This window comes from Delphinus delphis, chromosome 7, assembly GCF_949987515.2.
Source record: "Delphinus delphis chromosome 7, mDelDel1.2, whole genome shotgun sequence".
NCBI lineage: Eukaryota > Metazoa > Chordata > Mammalia > Artiodactyla > Delphinidae > Delphinus > Delphinus delphis.
The window spans coordinates 38082521-38109280 of record NC_082689.1 but is presented as its reverse complement, the minus strand read 5'-3'; the positions used below and the strand labels follow the sequence as shown (position 1 = coordinate 38109280).

Sequence of the window (26760 nt, the reverse complement as noted above, 5' to 3'; positions counted from 1 at the left end):
ATCAGGGAGAAGCCAACGAAAGCAACATTAACAAAGCATAGTGCACACATCAAACTGGGGAAAATTTTAAAGTGTGAAATGCCAAGAGTTAGCAAGGATATGGAGCAACAGGGAAACATAGCTACAGATGGTGAGAGTGTGAATTGGTACAACCCCCTTTGGAAACAGGGTGATGCTACCTAATAAAACTGATGATGTGTGTGCCCTACCACCCAGCAATTCCACCCAATCATATACCCTAGAGAAACTCTCATACATGTACAAGAATATTCACTGAAGCATGTTTGTAACAGCAAGATATTGGGATCCCAAATGGTGATCAAGAGGAAAATGGAAAAATACACTGTGGTATATTTGTACAATGGAATGCTACACTGTCATGGAAATGAACAGACTGAAGTTACATATATAAACATATGCACTTCAAAAACACAACATTGAAAGAACAAATGAAGTTGCAGATTAATACCAACGGCTTAATACCAGTTACATAAAGTTTTTAAATTTACAAAAACAAAGCAATATGTTGTTTATAGATGCACAGATTGAAAAAAAAGTAATAAATATGGCTAAAGAAAACAACTACCAATTCTGGCTAGTGGTTGCCTCTAGGGAGGGAGGGTGTGAAAGGATAAGGAAAGGATACAATGGGCTTCAACTGTGTCTTCAATGCTTTACTTCCTTTTCAAAAAGATATAATGCAAGTATAGAAAAATCTGAAGATTTCTTAAAGCTTATATACATGGGTATTAATTACATTATTCTCCATACTTTTCTATACATTTGAAATATTTTCTAATAAAATACTTTTTTTTTTTTTTTAGATGTTGGGGGTAGGAGTTTTAGTAATTTATTTATTTATTTTTGCTGTGTTGGGTCTTCGTTTCAGTGCGAGGGCTTTCTCTAGTTGTGGCAAGCGGGGGCCACTCTTTATCGCGGTGCGCGGGCCTCTCACTATCGCGGCCTCTCTTGTTGCGGAGCACAAGCTCCGGACGCGCAGGCTCAGAGGTCATGGCTCACGGGCCTAGTTGCTCTGCGGCATGTGGGGTCTTCCCAGACCAGGGCTCGAACCCGTGTCCCCTGCATTAGCAGGCAGATTCTCAACCACTGCGCCACCAGAGAAGCCCTAAAATACTTTTAAAAAAGCTAGTACACTTAAAGTTTTATGTCTCTTAATGAAAATGGTTCAGGGGGGATTAAGTTGCTTTTTCTTACACTACTGTTTTCTTGGTTAGTCGCCCTTCTTGTTAGAAAAATGACACTTTCATACAAAATGGCCCATTCGTAGTCTCTTCCAGGACTTTCCTAAGGCTCACCCAAGGTGAGTAAGGAAAGACGAGTAAGAGCTGCTGTTGGATTTGCAGATGACCTCATTTGTACAGTCCATTTTGATAAGAAAATTTCAAGTTAACAACGTGTTATTTGCTGTCTAATTGTCATTTTTTTCTCATGCTGTCCTCTCTCCACAATCACTATCGCTGATCTCCCCAGCTGTTGAACAGAGGCAAGTCAGCACATGCAGGAAAGGCAGGACCTCAGAAATTTGTGCCTCTTGGGATGAAGATGGAGGAGTAGAAGGATGTGCACTCACTCCCTCTTGTGAGAGCACTGGAATCACAACTAACTGCTGAACAATCATAGACAGAAGACACTGGAACTCACCAAAAAAGATACCCCACATCCAAAGACAAAGGAGAAGCCGCAATGACACAACAGGAAAGGTGCAATCACAATAAAATCAAATCCCATAACTGCTGGGTGGGTGACTCACAAACTGGAGAACAATTATACCATAGAAGTCCACCCACTACAGTGAGGGTTCTGAACCCCATGTCAGGCTTCCCAACCTGGCGACCCGGCAACAGGAGGAGGAATTCCCAGAGAATCAGACTTTGAAGGCTAGCAGGATTTGACTGCAGGACTTCGACAGGACTGGAGGAAACAGAGACTCTACTTTTGAAGGGCACACACAAAGCATCGGGACCCAGGGGAAGGAGCAGTGACCCCATAGGAGACTGAACCAGACCTACCTGCTAGTGTTGGAGGGTCTCCTACAGAGGCAGCGGGCGGCTGTGGCTCACTGCAGGGACAAGGACACCAACTGCACAAGTTCTGGGAAGCACTCCTTGGTGTGAGCCCTCCCGGAGTCGGCCATTAGCCCCACCAAAGAGCCTGTGGCCTCCAGTGCTGGGTTGCCTCAGGCCAAACAACCAACAGGGAGGGAACTCAGCCCCACCCATCAGCAGACAAGTGGATTAAAGTTTTACTGAGCTCGCCCACCAGAGCAACACCCAGCTCTACCAACCACCAGTCCCTCCCATCAGGAAGCTTGCAAAAGTCTCTTAGATAGCCTCATCCACTAGAGGGCAGACAGCAGAAGCAAGAAGAACTACAATTCTGCAGCCTGTGGAACGAAAACCACATTCACAGAAAGAGAGACAAAATGAAAAGGCAGAGGACTATGTACCAGATGAAGGAACAAGATAAAACCCCAGGAAAAAAACTAAATGAAGTGGAGAGAGGCAACCTTCCAGAAAAAGAATTCGGAATAATGACAGTGAAGATGATCCAGGACCTTGGAAAAAGAATGGAAGCAAAAATTGAAAAGATGCAAGAAATGTTTAACAAAGACCTAAAAGATTAAAGAACAAACACCTAGAAGAATTAAAGAACAAACAAACAGAGATGAACAATACAATAACTGAAATGAAAAATACACTAGAAGGAATCAATAGCAGAATAACTGAGGCAGAAGAACGGATAAGTGACCTGGAAGACAGAATGGTGGAATTCACTGCCACAGAACAGAATAAAGAAAAAAGAAATGAAGACAGCCTAAGAGACCTCTGGGACAACATTAAATGCACCAACATCTGCATTATAGGGGTCCCAGCAGGAGAAGAGAGAGAGAGAGAAAGGACCCGAGAAAATATTTGAAGGGATTATAGTTGAAAACTTCCCTCACACGGGAAAGGAAATAGCCACCCAAGTCCATGAAGTGCAGAGAGTCCCAAGGAGGATAAACCCAAGGAGAAACATGCCAAGACACACAGTGATCAAACTGACAAAATTTAAAGACAAAGAAAAAGTATTAAAAGCAACAAGGGAAAAATGACAAATAACATACAAGGGAACTCCCATAAGGTTAACAGCTGATTTCTCAGCAGAAACTCTACAAGCCAGAAAGGAGTGGCACGATATATTTAAAGTGATGAAAGGGAAAAAACTACAACCAAGATTACTCTACGCAGCAAGGATCTCATTCAGATTCGAGGGAGAAATCAAAAGCTTTACAGACAACCAAAAGCTAAGAGAATTCAGCACCAGCTCTACAACAAATGCTAAAGGAACTTCTGTAAGTGGGAAACACAAGAGAAGAAAAGAACCTATAAAAAACAAACCCAAAACAATTAAGAAAATGGTCATAGGAACATACATATCGATAATTACCTTAAATGTGAATGGATTAAATGCTCCAACCAAAAGACACAGGCTCACTGGATGGATACAAAAACAAGACCCACCTATATGCTGTCTACAAGGGACCCACTTCAGACCTAGGGACACATACAGACTGAAAGTGACGGGATAGAAAAAGATATTTCATGCAAGTGGAAGTCAAAAGAAAGCTGGAGTAGCAATACTCATATTAGATAAAATAGACTTTAAAATAAGAATGTTCTAAGGGACAAGGAAGGACACTACATAATGATCAAGGGACCAACCCAAGAAGAAGATATAACGATTATAAATATATATACACCCAACATAGGAGCACCTCAATACATAAGGCAAATGCTAACAGCTATAAAAGAGGAAGTCGACAGTAACACAATAATAATGGGGGACTTTAACACCTCACTTACACCAACAGACAGATCATCCAGACAGAAAATTAATAAGGAAACACAAGCTTTAAGTGACACAACAGACCAGACAGATTTAACTGATATTTATAGGACATTTCATGCAGAAACCGCACATTACACTTTCTTCTCAAGTGCACATGGAACATACTCCAGGACAGATCACATCTTGGGTCACAAATCAAGCCTTGATAAATTTAAGAAAATTGAAATCATATCAAGCATCTTTTCTGACCATAATGCTATGAGATTAGAAATAAATTTCAGGGAAAAAAACATAAAAAACACAAACACATGGAGGCTAAACAATACGTTACTAAATAACCAAAAGATCACTGAAGAAATCAAAGAGGAAATCAAAAAATAACTAGAGACAAAAGACAACGAAAACACAATAATCCAAAACCTAAGGTATGCAGCAAAAGCAGTTCTAAGCGGGAAGTTTAGAGCAATATAATCCTACCTCAAGAAACAAGAAACACTTCAAATAGACAATCTAACCTTACACCTAAAGGAACTAGAGAAAGAAGAACAAACAAAACCCAAAGTTAGTAGAAGGAAAGAAATCATAAAGATTAGAGCAGAAATAAATAAAATAGAAACAAAGAAAATAATAAAAAGATCAACAAAACTAGAAGGTGGTTCTTTGAGAAGGTAAACCAAATTGATAAACCTTTAGTCAGACTCATCAAGAAAAAGAGGGAGAGGACTCAAATCAATAAAATTAGAAAAGAAAAGTTACAATGGACACTGCAGAAATACAAAGCATCATGACAGACTACTACAAGCAACTCTATGCCAATAAAATGGAAAACCTGGAAGAAATGGACAAATGCTTAGAAAGGTATAACCTTCCAAGACTGAACCAGGAAGGAACAGAAAATATGAACAGACCAATCACAAGTAATGAAATTGAAACTGTGATTAAAAATCTTCCAACAGAGCTTCCCTGGTGGCGCAGTGGTTGAGAGTCCACCTGCTGATGTAGGGGACATGGGTTTGCGCCCCGGTCCGGGAAGGTCCCACATGCCGCGGAGCGGCTAGGCCCGGGAGCCATGGCCGCTGACCCTGCATGTCTGGAGCCTGTGCTCTGCAACGGGAGAAGCCACAACAGTGAGAGGCCCGCATGCCACAAAAAAAAAAAAAAAATGGGCAGAAGACCTAAATAGCCATTTCTCCAAAGAAGACATACAGATGGCCAAGAAGCACATGAAAAGCTGCTCAACATCACTAATTATTAGAGAAATGCAAATCAAAACTGCAATGAGGTATCACCTCACACCGATTAGAATGGGCATCATCAGAAAATCTACAAACAACAAATGCTAGAGAGGGTGTGGAGAAAAGGGAACCCTCTTGCACTGTTGGTGGGAATGTAAATTGATATAGCCACTATGGAGAACAGTATGGGGGTTCCTTAAAAAACTAAAAATAGAATTACTATATGACCCAGCAATCCCACTACTGGGCATATACCCAGAGAAAACCATAATTCAAAAAGACACATGCACCCCAATGTTCATTGCAGCACTATTTACAATAGCCAGGTCATGGAAGCAATCTAAATGCCCATCGACAGATGAATGGATAAAGAAGTTGTGGTACATATATACAATGGAATATTACTCAGCCATAAAAAGGCACAAAACTGGGTCATTTGTAGAGACGTAGATGGACCTAGAGACTGTCATACAGAGTGAAGTAACTCAGAAAGAGAAAAACAAATATTGTATATTAACACATATATGTGGAATCTAGAAAAATGGTACAGATGAACTGGTTTGCAAGGCAGAAACAAAGACACAGATGTAGAGAACAAACATATGGACACCAAGGGGGGAAAGTGGGGGCGGGGGGTGGTGGTGGGATGAACTGGGAGATTGGGATTGACATGTATAGACTAATATGTATAAAATAGATATAATCTAATAAGAACCTGCTGTATAAAAAAAAATTAAAAAAAAAAAAGTTTGTGCCTACCCAAAGGTGCGAGGGCTCTAGAATCTTAGCGCATCTTTTGCTGTCTTTCCACATGTCATTTTATCACCACATTTTGAATCTAAGCATCTCATCTCAGTAGCTCCCTCACTAGCCAAACCGCCAGCATACTGACAAGGGCAGAGGACATGTGTGTAGTACATGCCTGACCTGTGTCTACCTGCTTTTGCCACTGCAAGTTCAAATCTTACCTTCCCAGCTGCACGGCACAGGGAGATCAGCTCGGTGCTTTGTGACCATCTAGAGGGGTGGGATAGGGACGTTGGGAGGGAGGCGCAAGAGGGAGGCGATATGGGGATATACGTATGCATATAGCTGATTTACTTTGTTATACAGCAGAAACTAACACAACACTGTAAAGCAATTATACTCCAATAAAGATGTTAAATAAAAAACCCCAAAAATCTTACCTTCCATCCTCCTCTCTTTATCCTCCCTCCCTCTGTCTCCCCCTCCTCTCTTCTCCCTCCTCCCTCTCTCTCTCATATACACAACCTATTTTTGTCTTTGTATGTGTGTATTAGAACGCTCTGTTGTAAGGAAATAACTTTAGGTAAATGTTAAGACTAATCTTTAAGGATGATTTAAGAAAGGTTAGTCATAAAAGTAAAATACTAGAAACAACTTTGGCATTAGACAAAGGGTTGGAATTACCATACAGCCACATGATGTAGCTGCGATGCTTTGTAAGAATGCTTAATAACGTGGACAGATGTTCACAAACTATGGTTGTGCACAAAAAGCAAGTACTAAAACATTATGAATGAATGAACCCATTTTTGTAAAAACATTGAACATTCTAGAAGGATGTACCACAAAAGCCCTGAAATCACTTCCTGGCACATGGTAAACACTGTATACTTGCTTGCTAACTATTATCGAAGTAGAGTCAGGGAACTAAGGGATAGAGACCGGGGTATCTACCATTGACACAGTTCTGAGTCGAGCTCAGACCTTAGTTAACAGCTGCCACATGAAGGATGCTTTCTGGTTAAAATAGAGATCCAGCAATGTCTCCTCAACTGAACTGGCTTGAACCAGAGCTATGAAAATGTGCCTATCACCATGAATAGCAGCAGACCTATTTTACTTCATGTTTTGATCATATGAGTAATACATGAGTGCATTCTTCTTTTCAAAGATAGATTGTTGGGCTTCCCTGGTAGCACAGTGGTTGAGAGTCCGCCTGCCGATGCAGGGGACACGGGTTCGTGCCCCGGTCCGGGAGGGTCCCACATGCCGCAGAGTGGCTGGACCCATGAGCCATGGCCGCTGAGCCTGTGCGTCCGGAGCCTGTGCTCCGCAACGGGAGAGGGCACAGCAGTGAGAGGCCCGCGTACCGCAAAAAAAAAAAAAAAAAAAAAGATAGAAAGATTTAGGTAACGTTCCCTTGAGAATCATCCCCAATGCTGGACTCTCTTCACTCCCTGGAGAAAACTACTACTCTGTTAGGTTGGTGAGCTTCTGGTTTCTTTTATGTCTTCATATACAAATACGTGTACCCATAGAAAATCAGAGAATTAAGCTGAGTGGCCAATACAATAGTCTTCTTGTTTTTTAAAATATTACACAATTTTAAAAAATTTATATCAGTATTTCATAATTATGCTTTTACATTAATGTGTCATATTGTAATAACACTGAATTTCCTTGTTTCATTCAATAATACATTTTTCATATCTGTTTATGTCGAAATTTAGAGAATGAGTCCATTCTATTTGCCACATGTACTCCAACATATAAATATACATTTTTTAAGACATCGTCTCTATTGATGGGTATTTCAATTGTTTCCAGTATTTCACTAGTCAAACAATGCTGCTATGAACATCCAGAAAATGACTCCTTACGCAAATGTGCAAGTATTTGTCTAGGATAGATAATTAGAAACGGACTTTCTGTGTCAACAGTCATGCACCCTTTTGGTTTTCATAGTCTGAACCCTCCAAAGTGTATCAGTGTACACACTCACAGTGTATGATTGCTTAATTTCCCCACATTCTCATCAACACTTGATATTATCAGTTATTTAAAATATTGCAGGACTTCCCTGGTGACGCAGCGGTTAAGAATCCGCCTGCCAGTGCAGGGGACACGGGTTCGAGCCCTGGTCCAGGAGGATCCCACATGCCGTGGAGCAACTAAGCCCGTGTATCACAACTACTGAGCCTACGCTCTAGAGGCTGAGTGCCACAACTACTGAAGCCTGCGCACCTAGAGCTCTTGTGCTCTGCAACAAGAGAAGCCACCGCAATGAGAAGCCCACGCACCACAACGAAGAGTAGCCCCGACTCACTGCAACTAGAGAAAGCCCGCACACAGCAATGAAGACCCAAGGCAGCCAAAAATAAAGAAATAAAATAAAATAGGGCAAATCTGATTGGAGAAAAATGGTCTCACATTTTTGTGTTTCCTGTTTAACAGTGAGGTTGGGCATCTTCTAATATGTTTGTTTACTGGTCATTTATAATTCATTCTCTGAGAACCATTTATTTATATTCTTTGCCTATTTCTCCTATTTTTCTACTATGTTTTTCTTATAATTTATATGTATACAATCATATTATATTGTTATTATTTTTTTTAATTTTATTTTATTAATTTTTATATAGCAGGTTCTTATTACTTATCCATTTTATACATATTAGCGTATATATGTCAATCCCCATCTCCCGATTCATCCCTCCACCTTGACCCTGAGCTCGCTGCGCAGCATACAGCAACACACGCCCCGTGTGTAACAAACACCAGCACTGTGTTCATGCAGCTTTGGGGTCACTTGAGGAATGGAAAGATAATTAGAAATCTAGGAAGTAGATTCTTTCAGTCACTATTTAAGTCCTCCATTCCTCTACTAATCCTCCTCCAAAAGGCTGAAGAGGCAGCTGCCAAGGAAACCTCTCCCAGAACAACAAAATTATTAGGACAAAAGCAGAGTTCTCTGAATGGGGACGCAGTATTTCATCAGTGTCATCCCGTGAGACCGGCTTCCTCATCCTCTTCCTCCGTCTGTCTGAGAGTCTTGTTTACGTGTCAGAGGGAGACATCAGATGGTTTTGAGTTGAATATTTATAACTGATTTTTCTAAAGGAAGCTTCATGTTATTTACCTGCCTGTCGGGCACCATTGTGCACTGAAGGACACAGAGTCTGCATGTCTCATGATTTAAAGGCAAATGCTTTTTCCCCAAGGACATTTTAAAGCTTATCATTTTTTTTTAAAGCACTAGGCTATGCTGTTCTGCAGAAACAAAGACACAACTAAAAGTTATCAGGCATAAACTCTAATTACAAATTAAGTATCTTTTTTTTTAATCTTATCCCTATTAACACTTGATTTTATTTTCATAGATATCAGGAGTAAAGAGAACTCTGGGCATCTTTTCCAGAGGCAATATTTCTGTTCTCTTAGCCCTGTCATCTAGGAAGAAGTTGAATAAAGAAAAAAGGTAGACCAAATGACTAAAACTCTTACAGGCCAGAGAGAACAACTGACTCTTAAGGAGGGTTTAGCCAATGTTTCGCTTTTAATTATAGAAATAAATATGGGGACTTCCCTGGTGGCGCAGTGGTTAAGAATCCACCTGCCAATGCAGGGGACACGGGTTTGAGCCCTGGTCCAGGAAGATCCCACATGCCGCGGAGCAACTAAGCCTGTGCGCCTCAACTACTGAGGTTGCGTGCCACAGCTACCGAAGACCACGCACCTGGAGCCCATGCTCAGCAACAAAGAGAAGCCACCACAATGAGAAGCCCGCACACCACAAAGAAGAGTAGCCCCACTCACCACAACTAGAGAAAGCCCACACACAGCAACGAAGACCCAACACAGCCAAAAAAATAAACAAATTAATTTAAAAGAAAAAGAAATATGAAAGAAAGATCATATGAAGTATGATTATAATACAGTGAGATCAGCTTGTTTATGATTTTTTTTTTTTAACAAACAGACCAAATCTTATTACAGCCCAGGAGCACTGTCCTTCAAAGCAATGACCTTGGAACAGTGTATGATAATTCCATGTATGTAGCATTGTCCAAAGCATTTTAAAAACTCCCCTTGGGCTTCCCTGGTGGCACAGTGGTTGAGAGTCCACCTGCCGATGCAGGGGACACGGGTTCGTGCCCTGGTCCAGGAAGATCCCACATGCCGCAGAGCAGCTAGGCCCATAAGCCATGGCTGCTGAGCCAGCATGTCCGGAGCCTGTGCTCCGCAACGAGAGAGGCCACGACAGTGAGAGGCCCACATAACGCAAAAAAAAAAAAAAAAACTCCCCTTGGAGCTGCCTTTGGAACCAGTTTATATATCCATCAGCAAATGGCCCATTACTTTATAATTGCACTACATTGGAGGCCAAAATCAGCATTGACTCATTTAATCACCCCTCTTTCTCTAGACCAAAAAAAAAAAAAAATCAAATCCAACCTCAAAGGATGAATATTTGTTATGCATGAGATAATCAAAAGAATGACCTGCTACCAGCTCTGGAGGCAATTTGCATTGGGAATAGTAATCACATTTTGAACAATCACAGGAAATAATTTTACAGGAATACCACTTGTTTGGTGGCCTATGTTCTAATAAATTTACTATTTTTAATTAGTAAATTAAAAACACCCTCACAAACACTCCCATTTTAGAGGGTGGGTACTTCTGGTTTTCTTCCTTCAGCCCAGAACTCCCTAACCCTTGCGTGTCTCCAGAGTTTCTCTACAGGGTCTCGTTACTGTGGCTGTTTCTCTGTGTGCTCTGTTTCCTATATCTCAAGCCTAGGCTCTTAACTCTCGGTCACTGATTGGTTCACATTGATCTCATTCATCCATCTCCAGGCAAACGATTTAGCAAGCTCTTGACCTTGTATTTGCCTTAATCCTGACTCGTCCAGTTCCAAAACAGAAGCTAGAAGCAGGTGGGGAAAACAAAGCCAGAATGTGGACTGACAGTTAGAAGAAGAGGAAATCTGCAAGGCCTGAAATTCCTCGCTGTCTGCTCAGAGGCGTTCAGGGTTCCATCTGCCTGGCTAACAGGAGATAATGTCAGTAGGAATTTAGCGGGCTTGGGTTACACTGTGCTCTGTAAGTTAATACAACAATGCAGAACACAGCTGTAATGGGCAATTCTGGCAAAGCCAAGTGATTTGTCCAACGTGGGAATTGTTAGCACCTCATTCATTATTAAATTGGAAAACAGTTTGGTTGGATTCCCTAAAGGGTCAGCTGCCAGATGTAAGCTCAGAGATGAAATCATTGCTCTTACAATGACATTTCTTTAGAATATATACATATTGAATAAAGGACCTTTTGGGGAAATTACAACCATGAGAATTCCAAGAATTCGCCTAAGTTTCCACAGCTGAATAAGATTTCTAAAGAACTTTCCCAATGCTCTCCCATGCCCTTGGTCTTCCTAATTTGATGAGGGAAGAAGGAAAAATTCCATAGCATGTGCCACCCAAAATTATACTAGAGACATTAATAGCCAGTGATTCTTCCTAGATGACTGGGCTAAGAGAACAGGTGTACAGATCTAGATATACAGAACAGTTTCTCCCGGCTCTACTGAATAAGCCCCGTTTAAAAGAGGCTGGTGTACTCCATGCCCACGTGAAGGGGAGGTGAAATCAAGTTTCTTGATCACCAGGCCCCAGATGCCTGAAAAAAAAAACAGATGGGTCCTTCATGCTGAAGAATTAAAACCTTCCCCTTCGAATGTGGAGAAACAAACCAAAAACCAAAAAACCAAAGCTGGGGATCTAAAACAAGGTTTTGAATTTGTACATTCATGAATCAAACATTCCTCTGAGACCCAGATCTGTCTCTTAATACAACATTTAGATGGTGAGTACAGCAGGTCGGGACCATTAGGTGTCATACCACAAAACTCTTTATTTTTCACCCTCACCAATTCTGCCTATAATTTTCCACGGGCCAAATTTCTACTGTTGGGGCGACCAGCCAGGTGTGCACTGGCTGTTAGCCATAGACTGTGCCAACCTCAAGCAGCACATGTTCTGCTTGGAACACAGCCCTGAAACATCTTTAGAATCATCAGAATGAAGGCCTGTTCTCAAGAGCACCAGAAGTACTACGTGGAATCTAACTTAAGTTCCACGAGATTGTCAAGAGCACGGGGCACAAACATTGTAAGGCACAAAATATTTGTTTCCTGGGAAAACCCACCTCAAGGACACAAACTCAACAAAAATAAGGGCAACGTGAGTCTTCTTTGTGTATCACAGCACAATGCTTGCTCCTTTTTCATAATGTTCTCCACATCTGCTCGAATTACCATGTCAGTTCCTACCTTTGCATAGATGACTTTAGAATTCTACAGTTTCCCTACTGCATACAAAGGTAAAACCTTATTATAGGCCTTTTGCATGGTCTGTGGGAAGAGGCATTGCCTCCAGATCCGAATCTCCCCAAACCAAAAGAAGGAGGAAGAAAGCCAGCTGGCCTGCATACAATCCACACTGAGACACGTGCACGTGCTCAGATTCATTCTGGGGATTTGTCTAGCAAATACTCAAGGGAGAAAGCACATACTGGTTTTGGAAACCTGTTTGGTGAGATGTACCAAGCATACAGGTTTCCAAAAATGAAAACACTGACATTTTAAAAATCTCATGAAATATTTAAAATACATCGAAAACTAAAGAGAATAATATCACAAAGACCAGTACACACACAAATCTGATTTAACATGTGTTGGCCATATTTACTCCAATTTTTAAAAAATAAAAAATTTTACAGAGTTATAGTCTCTTTCATACCCTCCCCTGAAGACATCTCTCACTCAGTTGTTCTCCTCAGAGGTAACCACTATCCAGAAATGGATATGTTTCCTTTCCTTCCATATTTTTATTATTTGATTATAGCATTACAGTCATGTATCCATAAGCAAAACATAGTATTGTTTTGTAATGCAATTTAAATATATGTAAATACACATACACATTTACATGTGTTCATGTAGACCTTAAGAAAACAGCTTTCTTGTTTGTTCTTTGTTTTTTTACAATGAAAAAAAATTAAAAGATATCCAAATGTACTGAATTCATTCACAATACTGGGCCTGGTTAGACAGTCAGGAATCAGACTCTCAAAGCAATATAAAAGTGTCACTAGAGAAGTCATTTTTCAATAAGAAGAAGGTCTTGCATTGTCCCTTGTCTACTGATAAACTCCATGATCAAATAAACTTCCACGAGCACAGTAAAGAAATTTTGTTTGGGTTCATTGTAGTAGTCAGTCCAGTAAATTGGTCATTTAAATTTTTATCTGCAGTTGACTTTTAAGTACAGCTGATATTTACCTGACAGAATCAGGAGTTCAATGATCTCTGCATCTCCCAGAAACGCAGCCACGTGAAGCGGGGTTCGCTTCTCAGAATCCTGAAACAATGGCAAAGATAAACAAGTCAGTGGCAGCCGGAGGTATCTTTTGTAGTTATAGTACGACATGTCACTCACTCTGAGATTAATGCTTGTGACAGAGAGTGAAGGCCAAACACCTACTCAGGTGAGTTCTGGTTACACATTTCTCTCAGCATCTCCCACAGTCACGTGTACGAAAGATCCCGATTTCTGTGTCTGTGTGTCGTATTTGCCTCCCTGCTCCTTTTATTGAAGCCCAGTTCAGGTCAAGGATGGACCATCATGCACTGGATGATGAAATTCAACTTATTTTTAGACCTTCAGTATGGTTAAAAAAAAAAAAATTCAAATCTTTCTACCTACCTTAACAGCATAGTTCAAAGCTTTCAATGATTTATTTTCTTTCTAAGAGAACCTAGTGGAATTGTTCACAAGGACATTTTCCATCAACTGTTGCCTAGACCACTGCCCATTCATGTAGTACTTATTGAATGCCTACTAGGTGCCAGAAGCCAGATTCTGGGGACAGGGAGGGTGACCACGACAGGCCCAGTCCCTGGCTTCATGAAACTCACAATCATGTGGGGAGGCCGACGATAGTCATGTAAGTCATCACCATCCTTTCAGATGGTGATAAAGGCCATGACAAAATAAAAACAGGATAATGAGATCAAGTGACTGGGGAGATGGGAAAAAGAGTCCTTAGAGTGGTTGAGTAAGGCCTTTCAGAGGATGTTGACCTTGAAGCTGAGAGGTGAGGTAGATATTACTGTTTCATAGATGAGAAACTATGGCTCAGATAAATTAAGAAATGTCCTCAAGACCCCATAGGTATATAGCAGAGTCAAGATTAGACCTTCGCCTGTCAGATTCCAGCCTCAGTCCTCGGCAAGGCATTTAACATATTGTGCTGAGAGGCAGCATGCTAACAGGCAGGGGAAGAAATACTGCTTTCCCATTTGTAAACTGGAGATGATAGTCTCTCCCTAGAGAACTGATAAGAACATTCAAGATAACGTAAGTAAATAAGTCCTAGGCAGGCATGAGCCTTGGCGCATGCCCAGCAAGTGCTCCGTAGTAGCCATTATTGTCACAGCATAGATAGTTGGGCGATACTGTAACCCAGCAGGACCCTATGGGGCCTTCCCGGGACAGGACCCACATCCCTGTCCTCTACCTGTCTCTTGTTTGTAGAAAAACTTTAGCCTCCTAGGCCTTCCCTGAGTTCCAAAGAATAAATCTAATCAAAGAAGTGAGAAAGAAAGAAACAAAGAAAAGTAAGAGAAAAATAATAATAGTTTAGCCATTAAACAAAGTCTAGGACCTTTAGTTCCTCCTCAAGTGCTATAGAAATATCCTGAGCCACATCCTTGAGTTGTTTTGCAGATACTGAAACCCCCACCAAGAGGAAGAAGTTAACTGCATGCTGACCACAAGCACGTACACCCCAGATAAGTTGGAACCAGAAGGTTGATGACGTTGATTCCCGATTACCTCACCACCAACCAATCAGAAGAATGTCCACAAGCTGGTCACACATCCCAAAACCGTCTCCCTCACCCTGACTTTAAAAACCTTTCCCCGAAAGCCACTGAGGAGTGCACGCATTTTCAGCATTAGCCATCCCTTGCTAAGGCAAGTACCCCTTGCTTGGTCTTGTGATAAACGCTGCACCTTCCTTCACTACAGCCCAGTATCAGTAGATGGTCTTTACTGCACGTAGGCGAGCAGACCCAAGTTTGGTTTGGTTACATCTTCCCTCTAAGACTGAGAACTCTCATAGAGTAAAGAACAGGTCTTACTCCCTTCTCTCCCCACAGTAGCAGCACAGCAGGTGCTCAGCATAAACTGACCAAACTGAACTAGTCTATGTGTGTGGTCTCTTCCACAAACTTCCATCACCTGTCCCATAACAACAGTAACCAAAGCCTATATGCTATCTTAGAGGTTTCTCCTGAAACTAGCATGCATTTTAGTTTCGAGATTTGTGGATTCACTACTGATTTGCATCATCATTCCTATCGTCACTTGATTAGACAATATACCTAACAGTCTTTGTAGCCTAAGGATTCTGTTATTCTGTTTGCGGACAGTTCAGGCCCTCTGCTCTCAGTCTCTTTCAGACCATAGCTTGTAGGCATTTCATGCCTCGCTAATATCTAAAACAGATGGCAGGCAGGGAACATGACAAGAACTGATCTTCAGACCCGTCTATTTGTTAGGAGGTCTGGTAAATAGGTTTTATGAATGGATTAACTAACTTTTCAGTGGATCAAAAGAGGGGGTTTGAGTTGGCTGGGAATTTATGTTGTCTAGGTATGCTGCAGGCAATCACTACAGATAAGAGGAAATAGGGCAGTCATGTTAACTATTCCATATTAAATAATGGTATGCCTTGGAAAATTCAGTAAGATATACAACCATGGTTAACCCCCTTATTGCTATATCATCCTTTCTGTGAAAATGAAGTTTCAATATTTAAAAACATGTTTGCTTCTTTGAGAATCAAGTGTATTAATTTGTGCAATGAACTATACAAATAACTGAGACCAGACTTTCACAAATGTCTTCTATTTCTAGATATTTCTACAAGCACTTTCCTTTTTAGCTTCATATTCCCTTTGAATCCTCATTATATCAACTGAAAAGTATCTCTTGGGTCTTAGGATAAAAGTTATATAATTATATGTTCTTTCGTGAATTGAACTGGTTCCAGAGTTTTGTTCAAAAATTAAACCTCACCTAAGTGATTTAAACAAGGACTAACCCCACGCAAATTATAACTTTAATTTGACCTGAAGCAAAGTCAATGCTCTGTTTGAGAACTTGGCCTCAAATAAAAGCCAAGAAAACACCAATATCCAAATCTGGTTGGTCCATCATTATACAACTGGCTTTGCTCATTCTGCGGCCCCTTTTATGACACGACTTGTCCAAACTGAAGTTTTTATATTATAAAATGGGTGTGTTACATGAGATCATATTGTAAAAACTCCTTGATTGTAAATCCCAGTGTTCCTGTTAATATGCATTTAAAGGTTTCCTGTAGCTTTCTGAACATCTATGCCAATTGACACTCTCCTTCAGTGACAAGCCATAGACAGGTAACTGCAGAGAAGATCTGTATTCAGGAAGTAGTTGTTTGGTTCGCTGAAGCAGCAGAATCATATAAATCATTTCATGTGCTATTAAGACCTTATCCAAAATAACAATGCATTACTACTACTGACCAACACCTGCTCTCTAGCAAGGAACCCGAGTGATGTACAGGATCATGAGTTGAGGGGTGAATAACAGAGCCACATTCACCACCATACCCAATAAGGTGAAACCAGCCAGGTTTCACCAACTGCAGTTCATCCTCTGCCTAAGTATAGGGCCACTCTACTTGCCATAAGCTAGACAAATGGAGTAGGAGATGCAATGGTAGAAGAAGGAGGGGGAAGGCTCCGGGGAAAACAGAATACTAGTAATAATACTAGTAAAAATAGGTCCTAGGCCAATGATGCCCCTATGGCATCTAAAAGAAGAAAGAAAACCTATCTGGTGCAGACGTAGAGAATGGACTTGAGGACACGGGGAGGGGGAAGGGTAAGCTGGGACGAAGTGAGAGAGTGGCATGGACATATATACACTACCAAATGTAAAATAGATCGCTAGTGGGAAGCAGCCACATAGCACAGGGAGATCAGCTCGGTGCTTTGTGACCGCCTAGAGGGGTGGGATAGGGAGGGTGGGAGGGAGACACAAAAGGGAGGGGATATGGGGATACATGTATATGCATAGCTGATTCACTTTGTTATAAAGCAGAACCATTGTAAAGCAATTATACTCCAATAAAGATGTTTAAAAAAAAAACCTATCTGGTACTTATGCAGGGCTTTTAATTTTTTTTCAAAATGTCTTTTCATGTCTTCTATTACTTAAATCTCATAATATCCCTATCAGAGGAGACACACCTTTCAGAACTGTGTTGTTAAGTCTTGTTACCACTATTTAAAAGATAGGGAATCTGACCCCTAGATTATATGACTTGCCCAACACAGCAAACTGATGTCAAAGAATTAGGTGTGTTGGCTACCAACCTAAAACTGTTTTCTTTATAAAAATGGAAGCAAGAACATCATCTTAGAAGTTGCCTTGAGAGTCTAAAAAACTTTCCATTATAACCCCTAAGAGATTCTGGGGAAAATGTGACACACATATAGTAAACATTCATTTAAATGAGCTTACAGTAAGTTAAAGTAATAGTCTGGGGCCAGAAATGAAGAGTAAAGTGAGAACCAAAGCTGGAAGCACATGAGCTTATTACCCTGCAGGGAGAAGTCATACCCCAGGAGCCTGGGACTGAACACTTGCTCAGGGCTGGGAGGTGAGGTAGAGAACTGGAACTGGAAGACCCATGAAGTGGTCTTGAAGAAAGATCCTTGAAGTGCAATGGTGGGCTCGAGAAAAGGCCAGACACTCCATGGGCAGATGGCAAAGCGATGCCTTGGCCTAGATTCTTGGTGGAAGAACAAAAGTGTCCCCGCTGAGCACCCACGTCCCCAGAGTCTGCCCTCGTGTGGTTTGGGGTTTTGAATTCACAATACCTTTGTAGTCTAGAAACTCTCAAGCTAAAAAATCGGCATAAAAATTGGTTCTAAGCCAAGGATACCCCTAGGGTGCCAAGAAGAAGAAACAAAATCTATCTGGACAGATGTGCCCTCAACCCAAGCAATCCAGGATTCCCGCATATTAAACCCCCGCTGAAGATGAGCTCACCAGCCTAAACCACAGACCCACGTAGAAACAATTAATTTCCCATAAGCCAGGGTTAGCAGGCATAACAGCCAGCAAGAGCCTGAGATAATATTATAGAAGAAGCAGACAGAGATACGAGTAATGTCTAAAATCATTTAAATATGAAGGACAAAGCCCAAGGGAGAAAACAAAACCTTCTCTTTTTTTAACTGAACAAAATTTGGGGGAAGAGGTATGAAGGAAGAGTTACAGGAAGCAGTACAAATGATGCTAGAAACCATGTAAGGCTTTGGTCTAAGAGAGATGAAAACAAAAGTTAAAAAAAGAAAATTGGAGAAGGATAAAATAAGTACAGTGACTTTGGGATATGTTTTACAACCATTTATTCAGCCATATTTTCTAGGCACAGACATTTATTGAGAAGGTATTATCTCCCAGACATTGTGGTAGATGTTAGGAATGGAAAATTTAAAACATCCAGTCCTCACCCTAAAGACACAGTCCAGTTACCAGTTTCCAAATTTAGGACATCAGAACAGAAACAAAAGCAGGGACATGGTAATTACTGATATTCGTGATGTTAAAACATTTGTGAAAATAAACTGAGACAAATGTTGTAGTAAATATTGCCCCAAAACCTGTCCAATTCTGACCAAGCCTGGGCAGGAAGTCTAAACCGACAAGAAAAAAAGTCTCTCCTGAACTGGGAAGTAAACAAATTTTGCCCAGGACTCTCGAGAGGCCCCATTGGCTCCAGCTTAAATGGGAACTTTGGAAGCCCTGGGTCAGACTTGCAGGTCAGTCACAGAGCCCAGCCTGTATCTTATAGGCTGCCTTAGGGGTAGTTTCTGGATCGAAATCAGAATCTAGGACCAGGCTAGGACCAGAGTAGCCTTCGGGCAGAGTGGCCGAGCTACATGTTCTGCACCATTTGCATTCACTTCTGTTACCCAAGTGGATTCTCTGTGATGACCAATAGCTCATGAATGGTTGTGTAGGTCTTTACAACACCCAGGAATACAAGAGGAGAAAACAATTCAAAAGCAAGCACAGATTAGAAATAACTCATCAATGTAGTTTTTAAATAGACTGTTCAAGTACCACAAAAAGGGAGATCTTTTCCCATTCCCCAGGAGCTCCCATTCCAAATAGCCCTTGGCAAACAGATTCGGACCCATGGAAAAAAAATCAGGTTTCTTCAGAAGGAAGGAAGGTAAACCCTCCCTTTCTATGAATAGCCAAAGACACACAGCCAGCTGGCGTCTGAGCTAAATTTGCAGTATGTCACAGAAAGATCAGGCAGAGGAAGTTTCTGTCGTCTGTTTACCAAAGAAGCAGATGAAAGAAAATAGGGAACTAGAAGTATGTCCATGTAAAGTGAGCTTGACATGGGCAGAGTCCGTTCTGGCAGCTGAAAATACTGTGTAGGCAGGCCGACTGAGAGGGCACCCCAAGCCTCTCTTTTGAAGATTAAGAACTGTTTATTACATGCTTTGGAAATTCTCAGCTAGAAGTGCATGATCTAATCTTCATTGTAAGTATCTGTCATACACTAAAACAAACATCCCTCCCTACAAAGAAATAGCTTATATACCAAGACGGGCAGATGGAGCAATATTAGAAAACAAACTCTGCAAACCTTTCCTGTCATGAAATACAAAAGTTAAGTTCCAATCGTCAACTCAAACTCCCACCAATACCAAAGAAGCAAAGAAATAACTAACAACTTAGGCCCAACCAGCGTATGTGATATTGAACGGAGATCACTAGAAGCAAGCAGATAGCTAAAGAACTCTGGACACAAAATATGTACCTTGGAGATACTTCAAATCATATGAGGAAAAGAGCCAAAGACACATTAAAGATTTAAATCAAACAGTATGCAGAACGGGAAAGATGTTTCGTCTGAAGGTGGGAAATTAAAAGAAATTTGTGAAGAAGAAAAGAAAGCAAAGGAGGGAAACAAAAATCATGTTTCTTTTTAACATCTCACAAATACAGAGGAGTACAGAAAATACCAGATCTATATGTTCCCACCAGCAAAATCAAACATGTCAAACATGTTAACATTTTTTACATCTGCTTCAGAACTCTGTTTTTAAAAAATAGCTTTAGGGGTAAAATGTCATGAGTATTGTGACTTGCAAATGGTCTTGAAAATAACGTGTGTGTGTGTGTGTGTGTGTGTGAGAGAGAGAGAGAGAGAGAGAGACAGACAGACAGACAGACAGACAGACAGAGAGACAGAGAGAGAGAGAGACAGAGAGAAAGAGACACAGAAACAGAGACATGTTAGGTTAGGCAGTTTTCAGTTCTTCACTACCACAAACGATGTTGCAATGTACATTCTGTACATGTGTCTCTGGGAATATGTATGAGAATTTCCCTAGAGCAGATACCAAGAAATCAAAGGGCTGGATCTTAGGGAATATTCACGTTCAACTTTATTAGGTATTGCCAAATAGCTTTCAAAAAATGGTTCACCAATTTATACTCCCACCAGTCAAATATTAATTAATTCCTATCCCTGATATCCTTGCCAATATTTGCTGTTATCAACCTTATTACTCTTTGCCAATATGATATACCTAACATGGTATTTCATTGTGGCTTTGATTTATATTTCACTAAATACAAGTGAGGTTAAGATTCTTTTCATATGTTTACTAAAAGTTCTGGCTTCTTCAACTGCAAACTGCCTGTACATATCCTTTATCCATTTCCAAATTCAGTTATTAGTCTTTTTCTTATGATGTGCGGAGGGTTTTTTAAAATATTGCTTAATTCAACTTTCAATGAAAACTCGTTATGCCTTCACCTAGACACAGCAGAGATGGGTCAATGTCTACCCCAAGTCACCATAAGAGAAAAATTCAGATTTACTGTCGTCATTCTTCTTCCATGCATGAGTGATTCCATGGAGCTGGATTTTCCTTGGCTGGAATTTTCTATGCCTCAAAAGTGATGGTTAATCTCTGCCCCTATACACCCGCACCATTGAACAACCTCATTCAACTATCACTCTGTTGGTATTTCAACCCATCCATCTGAATGTAACACAGATGTATGGGAAACACTAGTACATTTTGCTATATCAAAAATGTTCAGGGCTTCCCTGGTGGCGCAGTGGTTGAGAGTCCACCTGCCGATGCAGGGGACACGGGTTCGTGCCCTGGTCCGGGAAGATCCCACATGCCGTGGAGCGGCTGGGCCTGTGAGCCATGGCCGCTGAGCCTACGTGTCTGGAGCCTGTGCTCCGCAATGGGAGAGGCCACAGCAGTGAGAGGCCTGCGTACCGCAAAAAAAAAAAAAAAAAAAGTTCAAATTCAAACCTCAAAACTATACCTAATTATAGAAACTAAACAATAATCACTCAAAAGACTTTAAAATGAAATTTTAAAGTCTTATTAAAAGACTTTAAATAAAATATAGGAACTCCCTGGCGGGAATTGGCCCAGTGGTTATAACTTGGTGCTCTCATTGCCAGGTCCCAGGTTTGATCCCTGGTCGGGGAACTAAGATCTTGCAAGCTGTGTGGCCAAAAAAAAAAAAGATGAAATAAGAGAAATGAGAATGCCAAAGAAATTTTGATTATATGTGCTTTAGGTAACTAAATACTATATATTTTATTGCATTAATTTTTTAACTAAATTAATGTATATTAAGCAAAAATTATATCAGAGATTTTTATATTTTCTAATTTGTTCCTTAAAACAATACTGTGAGGTAAATATTATCATCCCTATTTTACAGTGGAGGAGCCTGAAACTTTGAGATGATAAGTAACTTGACCAGAGTCACACAGCTAATTAGTGGCAGAACCAGGATTCAGAACCAGATCTGATTCCATTGTTCATGCTCTTGCTGACTCTCTGAATAGTTATAAGTAAACAAAGTGAAAGTTATTGTTTGTTAGAATTGGTACTCTTGCCCTAATACTCCAGACCTAAGAACAAAATTCTCATAAGTAAAAAGTACTAGTAGGCAAGAAGAATAGAGTTGGAGAATGAATACTACCTGATTTTGAGACTTATCATAAACCTCCAGTAATCAAGACAATTTGGAATTGGTGCAAAGGCACATATATGGACAACACATGATCTTCAAAGAAGGTGCAAGGGCAACTCACTGGTAAAAAGACAGCCTTTTCAACAAATGGCACTGAAACAATTAGATAGCCATAAGCAAAAACAAACAAAAAACCTCCAACCCAAACCCTGCACACTAGACAAAAATTAAATCAAGGTGGAACGTAGAACTAAATGTAAAACTTAAAATTCTAAAGGAAACACTGGAGAAATCCCTTGTGACCTTAGGTTAGACAAAGATTTCTTAGATATAACACCAAAGCGTGACCCATAAAAGTACAAATTGATAAATTGAATTGCATCAAAAATAATAATTTCTGCTCTTTGAAACACACTGTTGAGAGAATGAGAAGACAAGCCACAGAGTGAAAGAAAATATTTTAAAGTATATATCAGATAAAGGACTTCTATCTAAAATATACCCAAAAAATCTCAAAACTCACTAATATGAAAACAATCCAATCAAAAAGTAGGCAAAAGATGTGAACAGATATTTCACCAAAGAAGATATACAGATAGCAAATAAGCACATGAAGTAATGCTCAATGACATTGATCATTCGACATATATGATCCAGATATTCTACTCTTAGGTATTTACCCAAGAGAAAAGAAAGCATCCGTCCACACAAAGGCCTGTACATGAATGCCTGTAACAGCTTTATTTTTTAAAATTTATTTTATTGAAGCATAGTTGATTTACAATGTTGTATTAGTTTCTGCTGTACAGCAAAGTGATTCACTTATGTATATATATATATATATATATTTTTTACTTATGTATATATTATATATATTCTTTTTCATATTCTTTTCCATTATAGTTTAGTACAGGATATTGAATATAGTTCCCTGTGCTATACAGTAGGACCTTGTTCTTTATCCATTCTGTATACAACAGTTTGCATCTGCTAATCCCAAACTCCCAATCCATCCCTCCATCAGCCCCCTCCCCCTTGGCAGCCACAAGTCGTAACAGCTTTGTTTTAATAGTCAAAAATTGGAAACAATCCAAATCTGTATCAACAGATGAATGGATAAACAAACTGTGGTATTTTCATACAATGGAACACTACTCAGCAGTTAAAAGGAATGAGCTATTGCTACATGTTACAACATGGATGCATTAAAGTAATTTTGTTGCATGAAAGGAGCCAGACAAGAAAGAGTATGTACTGTATGAATCCATTTACATAAAATTCCAGGAAATGCAGACTAATGTACAGTGACAGAAAGCAGATCAGGGTTTGCCTGAGGAGGCTGGAAGGGAGATTGGAAAGGGTGGGAGGAAGGGGTTGCCAAGGGGCACAAGGAAGCTTCTGGGGGTGATGGATGTATTCATTATCTTGATTGTGGTGATGGTTTCATGAGTGTAAACATGTCAAAACTGCAAATTTTTGTTTGCTGTATGTCAATTATATCTCAATAAAGCTGCTTTTAAAATACACAAGCAGGCAAATGAAACATATTCTCTTCTGCATAACCTAAAGAAGTCTAAATTTAAGAGTTAAAAAAATACACCTACGCAACAATTCAGTTACGAGGAAGAAAAGAAATGGCAAAGTCATGAAAGGAAATGAGGCAATTCATGTTATGTCCTGCTCATGTATAGACATAAAAGTGAAGTTCTGGCAAAAGAAGGGGGTGTTGGATTAAAGTCTATATGCTTTAAAAACAGGCACAAGCAAGATTTCTCTGCAAAATCTCTTAGGACGTTTACATTTCCTCAATGAAACCTTTGACAAATGTGTATTGGGTAAGGATGTAGAAAAATAAATCTAGAAAACTAAGTACAAGTATGAAAGTGAATGATTTATGCCTTACCTGTGGGTCCACTGCAACATGTCACCAGCAGGTGACCAGAGCACCCTTGGGATCTTACCACAGCACTCAGAAATTCCCAAGTGACAGAAGTCCTTTTAGGGCAGACTCTGCCTGGGGAAACTGATGGGGCATCAACTATTTATTCTGTTGCCCTGATTTCATTTGGCCAGAAACATTTCTTGAGAGTCAGTGGAAACAGAACATAGAAAAGGGTTCTAGTCCTCTAGTCCTACAGATTGGAAAACCGGCCAACATGCTTGGGTTTTGTTGCCAGTGAAACAGTAATACACATCCACCCACTGCAAAGGCAATCATCCAGAGCTTCTGATGAAACCAAGGCAGATCTTCCCAGCACTACCTCCCCCTGCATCCTAAAAGCTAATAAAGTTCACAGATGCTCTGTGCAGCATCCCAAGTATAAGAAGAAGCAGTTTCTTTAAACTTAATGCATTGGGTAAATAGTTTCTCATGGAGAAACCATAACTCTTGTATACACAGTGGGAAAGTTTTACTGCTAAGGATATTTAAGGGAGCCCACAGTTTGGAACTGACCTTGGTTCCAATGAGCTAACCAATGACATGAGAAGTCTAGTTTCTGTTAGGGCCCCACCCCAGGCTTCCTGTCTCTTTTAATTAGATCATTAACCAATTTCTTCAACAAACAAAGATGTCTAATAAGAGAGGCAGATAACTAAGAAAATCAGTTCATTACTTGGAAAATTATCTCCTATTGATAAAAGGATGGAGAGAAGGCAGTTGCTAGGTTTTCACATCTTTAAGGGGATAGCAATGGTGAAAGTTTGTCATCAGGTATATGACCACACAGTGTCAGAATCAAAATCTCAGGAGAGGAAGCCTAGAATTATAAATTATCTAAAGTGGAAGGGTATTACAGACATCCAGAGAATTTAACTGATTGGCCCGAAGTCACATAGCTGTTAATGGCAGTGGTGGAAACTTTCATTCATACAAATGACAAAATATCTACTGGAGCCTACTATGTGCTGGGCACGATGCTCAGTCCTGGGATGCAGCAGCATTCAAGAGAGGGTCCCTGCCTTCACAGAACCTCAAAGAATCTCACTTTCTTGGCTCCAGGCTATTTACGACAATGGGCTATTTACCACAGTGGACTAATATTAGATTAATCACACCCATCAGCAAAGAGCAGACACACTTACGGCAGTGTTAGAAAATGGCAAACAGAGAAAGAAGGAGTGTGGCATGAAAGGAGACAATGCTCAAAGGAAGCTACTCTGGACACAACAATAACTCTTAGTTACTGGGTCTGTTTCTTGCTATCTCTCTTTTTTATTTGGCGGTGTGGGAGGGGAATTAACCGCAAAAGCTTATAAAAACAGTTTCTGTGGTCCACAAAAAATCATCATAACAAAAAAGAAAAAAAGCATCTTAACTAAAATGATTAGTATCTCTTTACAAGTTTTTTTTTTCAGCCTCCAGGTGGATATTATAGAAACTGAGTTAATATACAATACCGATTATAAAAATCACCAATGCAGTTATCAGGACCTAAGATATCAGATTGGCTCAATAAACCAGGATGTTAACAATGATAACCTCTGGGTGAAGAATATTATGGGTGTTCTTCACTTTCTTCTTTCTTTGCCTGTATTTCAAGATTTATGTTAACACAGTTTAGAAACAGAAAAACCAAAATTCCTTTTGTAAATAAGAAAGACTTTCCTATTTAAAAAACAAAACAGAAACAAAACAAACAAAAAAAACCAGGCCTGCTCTAACAAGAGCTAGTTGTAAGTAATTAAATATAAACAGCAAAGCACTGGACGTTATCTCCTGTCCAAAACCTTCGTTATCTTGTAGTAAGGTTTTAAATAATTGATATGCAAATGTGTTTCTTTGCAAATGACAAAATATTATGTTTATGAATAAACCTGGAAAAACTGTAATTTGTATAATGCTCCACAGAGTTGCCAAAGCATCATCCTACACAATGCATCACAGGAAAAGTCAGGGAGACTGATCAAGTCGGTACTGTTATCCCCATTTAACAGGACAGCAATCAAGGCCGACCTAGAGAGCTGAATGACTTGCCAAGCGTCACACACCAACTTCTGGTGACTCTGGGTGTCCTGATTCCACATTCTCTGTGTTCTCTCGCAATACTACACGGGGCTGTACTAGCTGGTACGAATTCCTCACCAAGGAAGAACCTGCTTCCACCCTCCTCACGGCACTTTGGACCTTTGGTCCTACTCTGACCTTTCCTGTCAAGTGACCTGCAGGATAGGGATGGACGCATGCACACACACACACGCACACACACACACACATACACACACACTTTCATTAGAGGCATCCTCCTGTGGCCTAAAGAACATACACTCTGGAGTCAGAATGACCTGACTTTGAATCCCTCCTCTGCCACTTAGGAGCTGTGTGACTTTGGGCAAATAAATCAGCCTCTCTGAGACCTATTTTCCTTTTCTGTAAAATGAAAACAGGATCACCTCCCTTGCAGTCACAAATCAGATGTCCAATACATATCAGCCATCTTACTATTATTACTGACATCTTTGTGGCTTATCCTAGGTTTTTTAGCTCCCCTTGGTGATTAGACTAAATAAGGAGATTCAGAACAGTTTCTGGGGAAACAGTTTTTTATTGTTAAGAAATGGTATTTGTTTACCAGAAGAAGGGCTGGCAATGCCTGCTCAAAGTTGGCCCACAGCAGTGCTTTGCCTGCTTCCTCTCCGGCCTAAAGCAGCCAACTCGGTGGGTTTGGCCATTGTTACCTGTCCCACCTCAACCAAAGTAACCAAAGCTTCTCCCAGACTCCAGAGTCGGGCCTCGCATAATTCGTCCTTCATCTCGTGGGACCCACAGTG

General features: G+C 40.4%; 1 protein-coding gene across 1 annotated transcript in view; it reads right to left on the bottom strand.

Annotated features, from left to right (window-relative positions):
• The window catches only part of ANKRD44 (ankyrin repeat domain 44), a 319078-nt gene that overhangs the window by 145155 nt on the left and 147163 nt on the right, over positions 1–26760 (bottom strand). The window contains exon 3 of the mRNA XM_060016372.1: positions 13179–13257. Within this exon, the coding sequence (XP_059872355.1) occupies positions 13179–13257 (79 nt within the window). The remainder of the gene's footprint in view (positions 1–13178; positions 13258–26760) is intronic.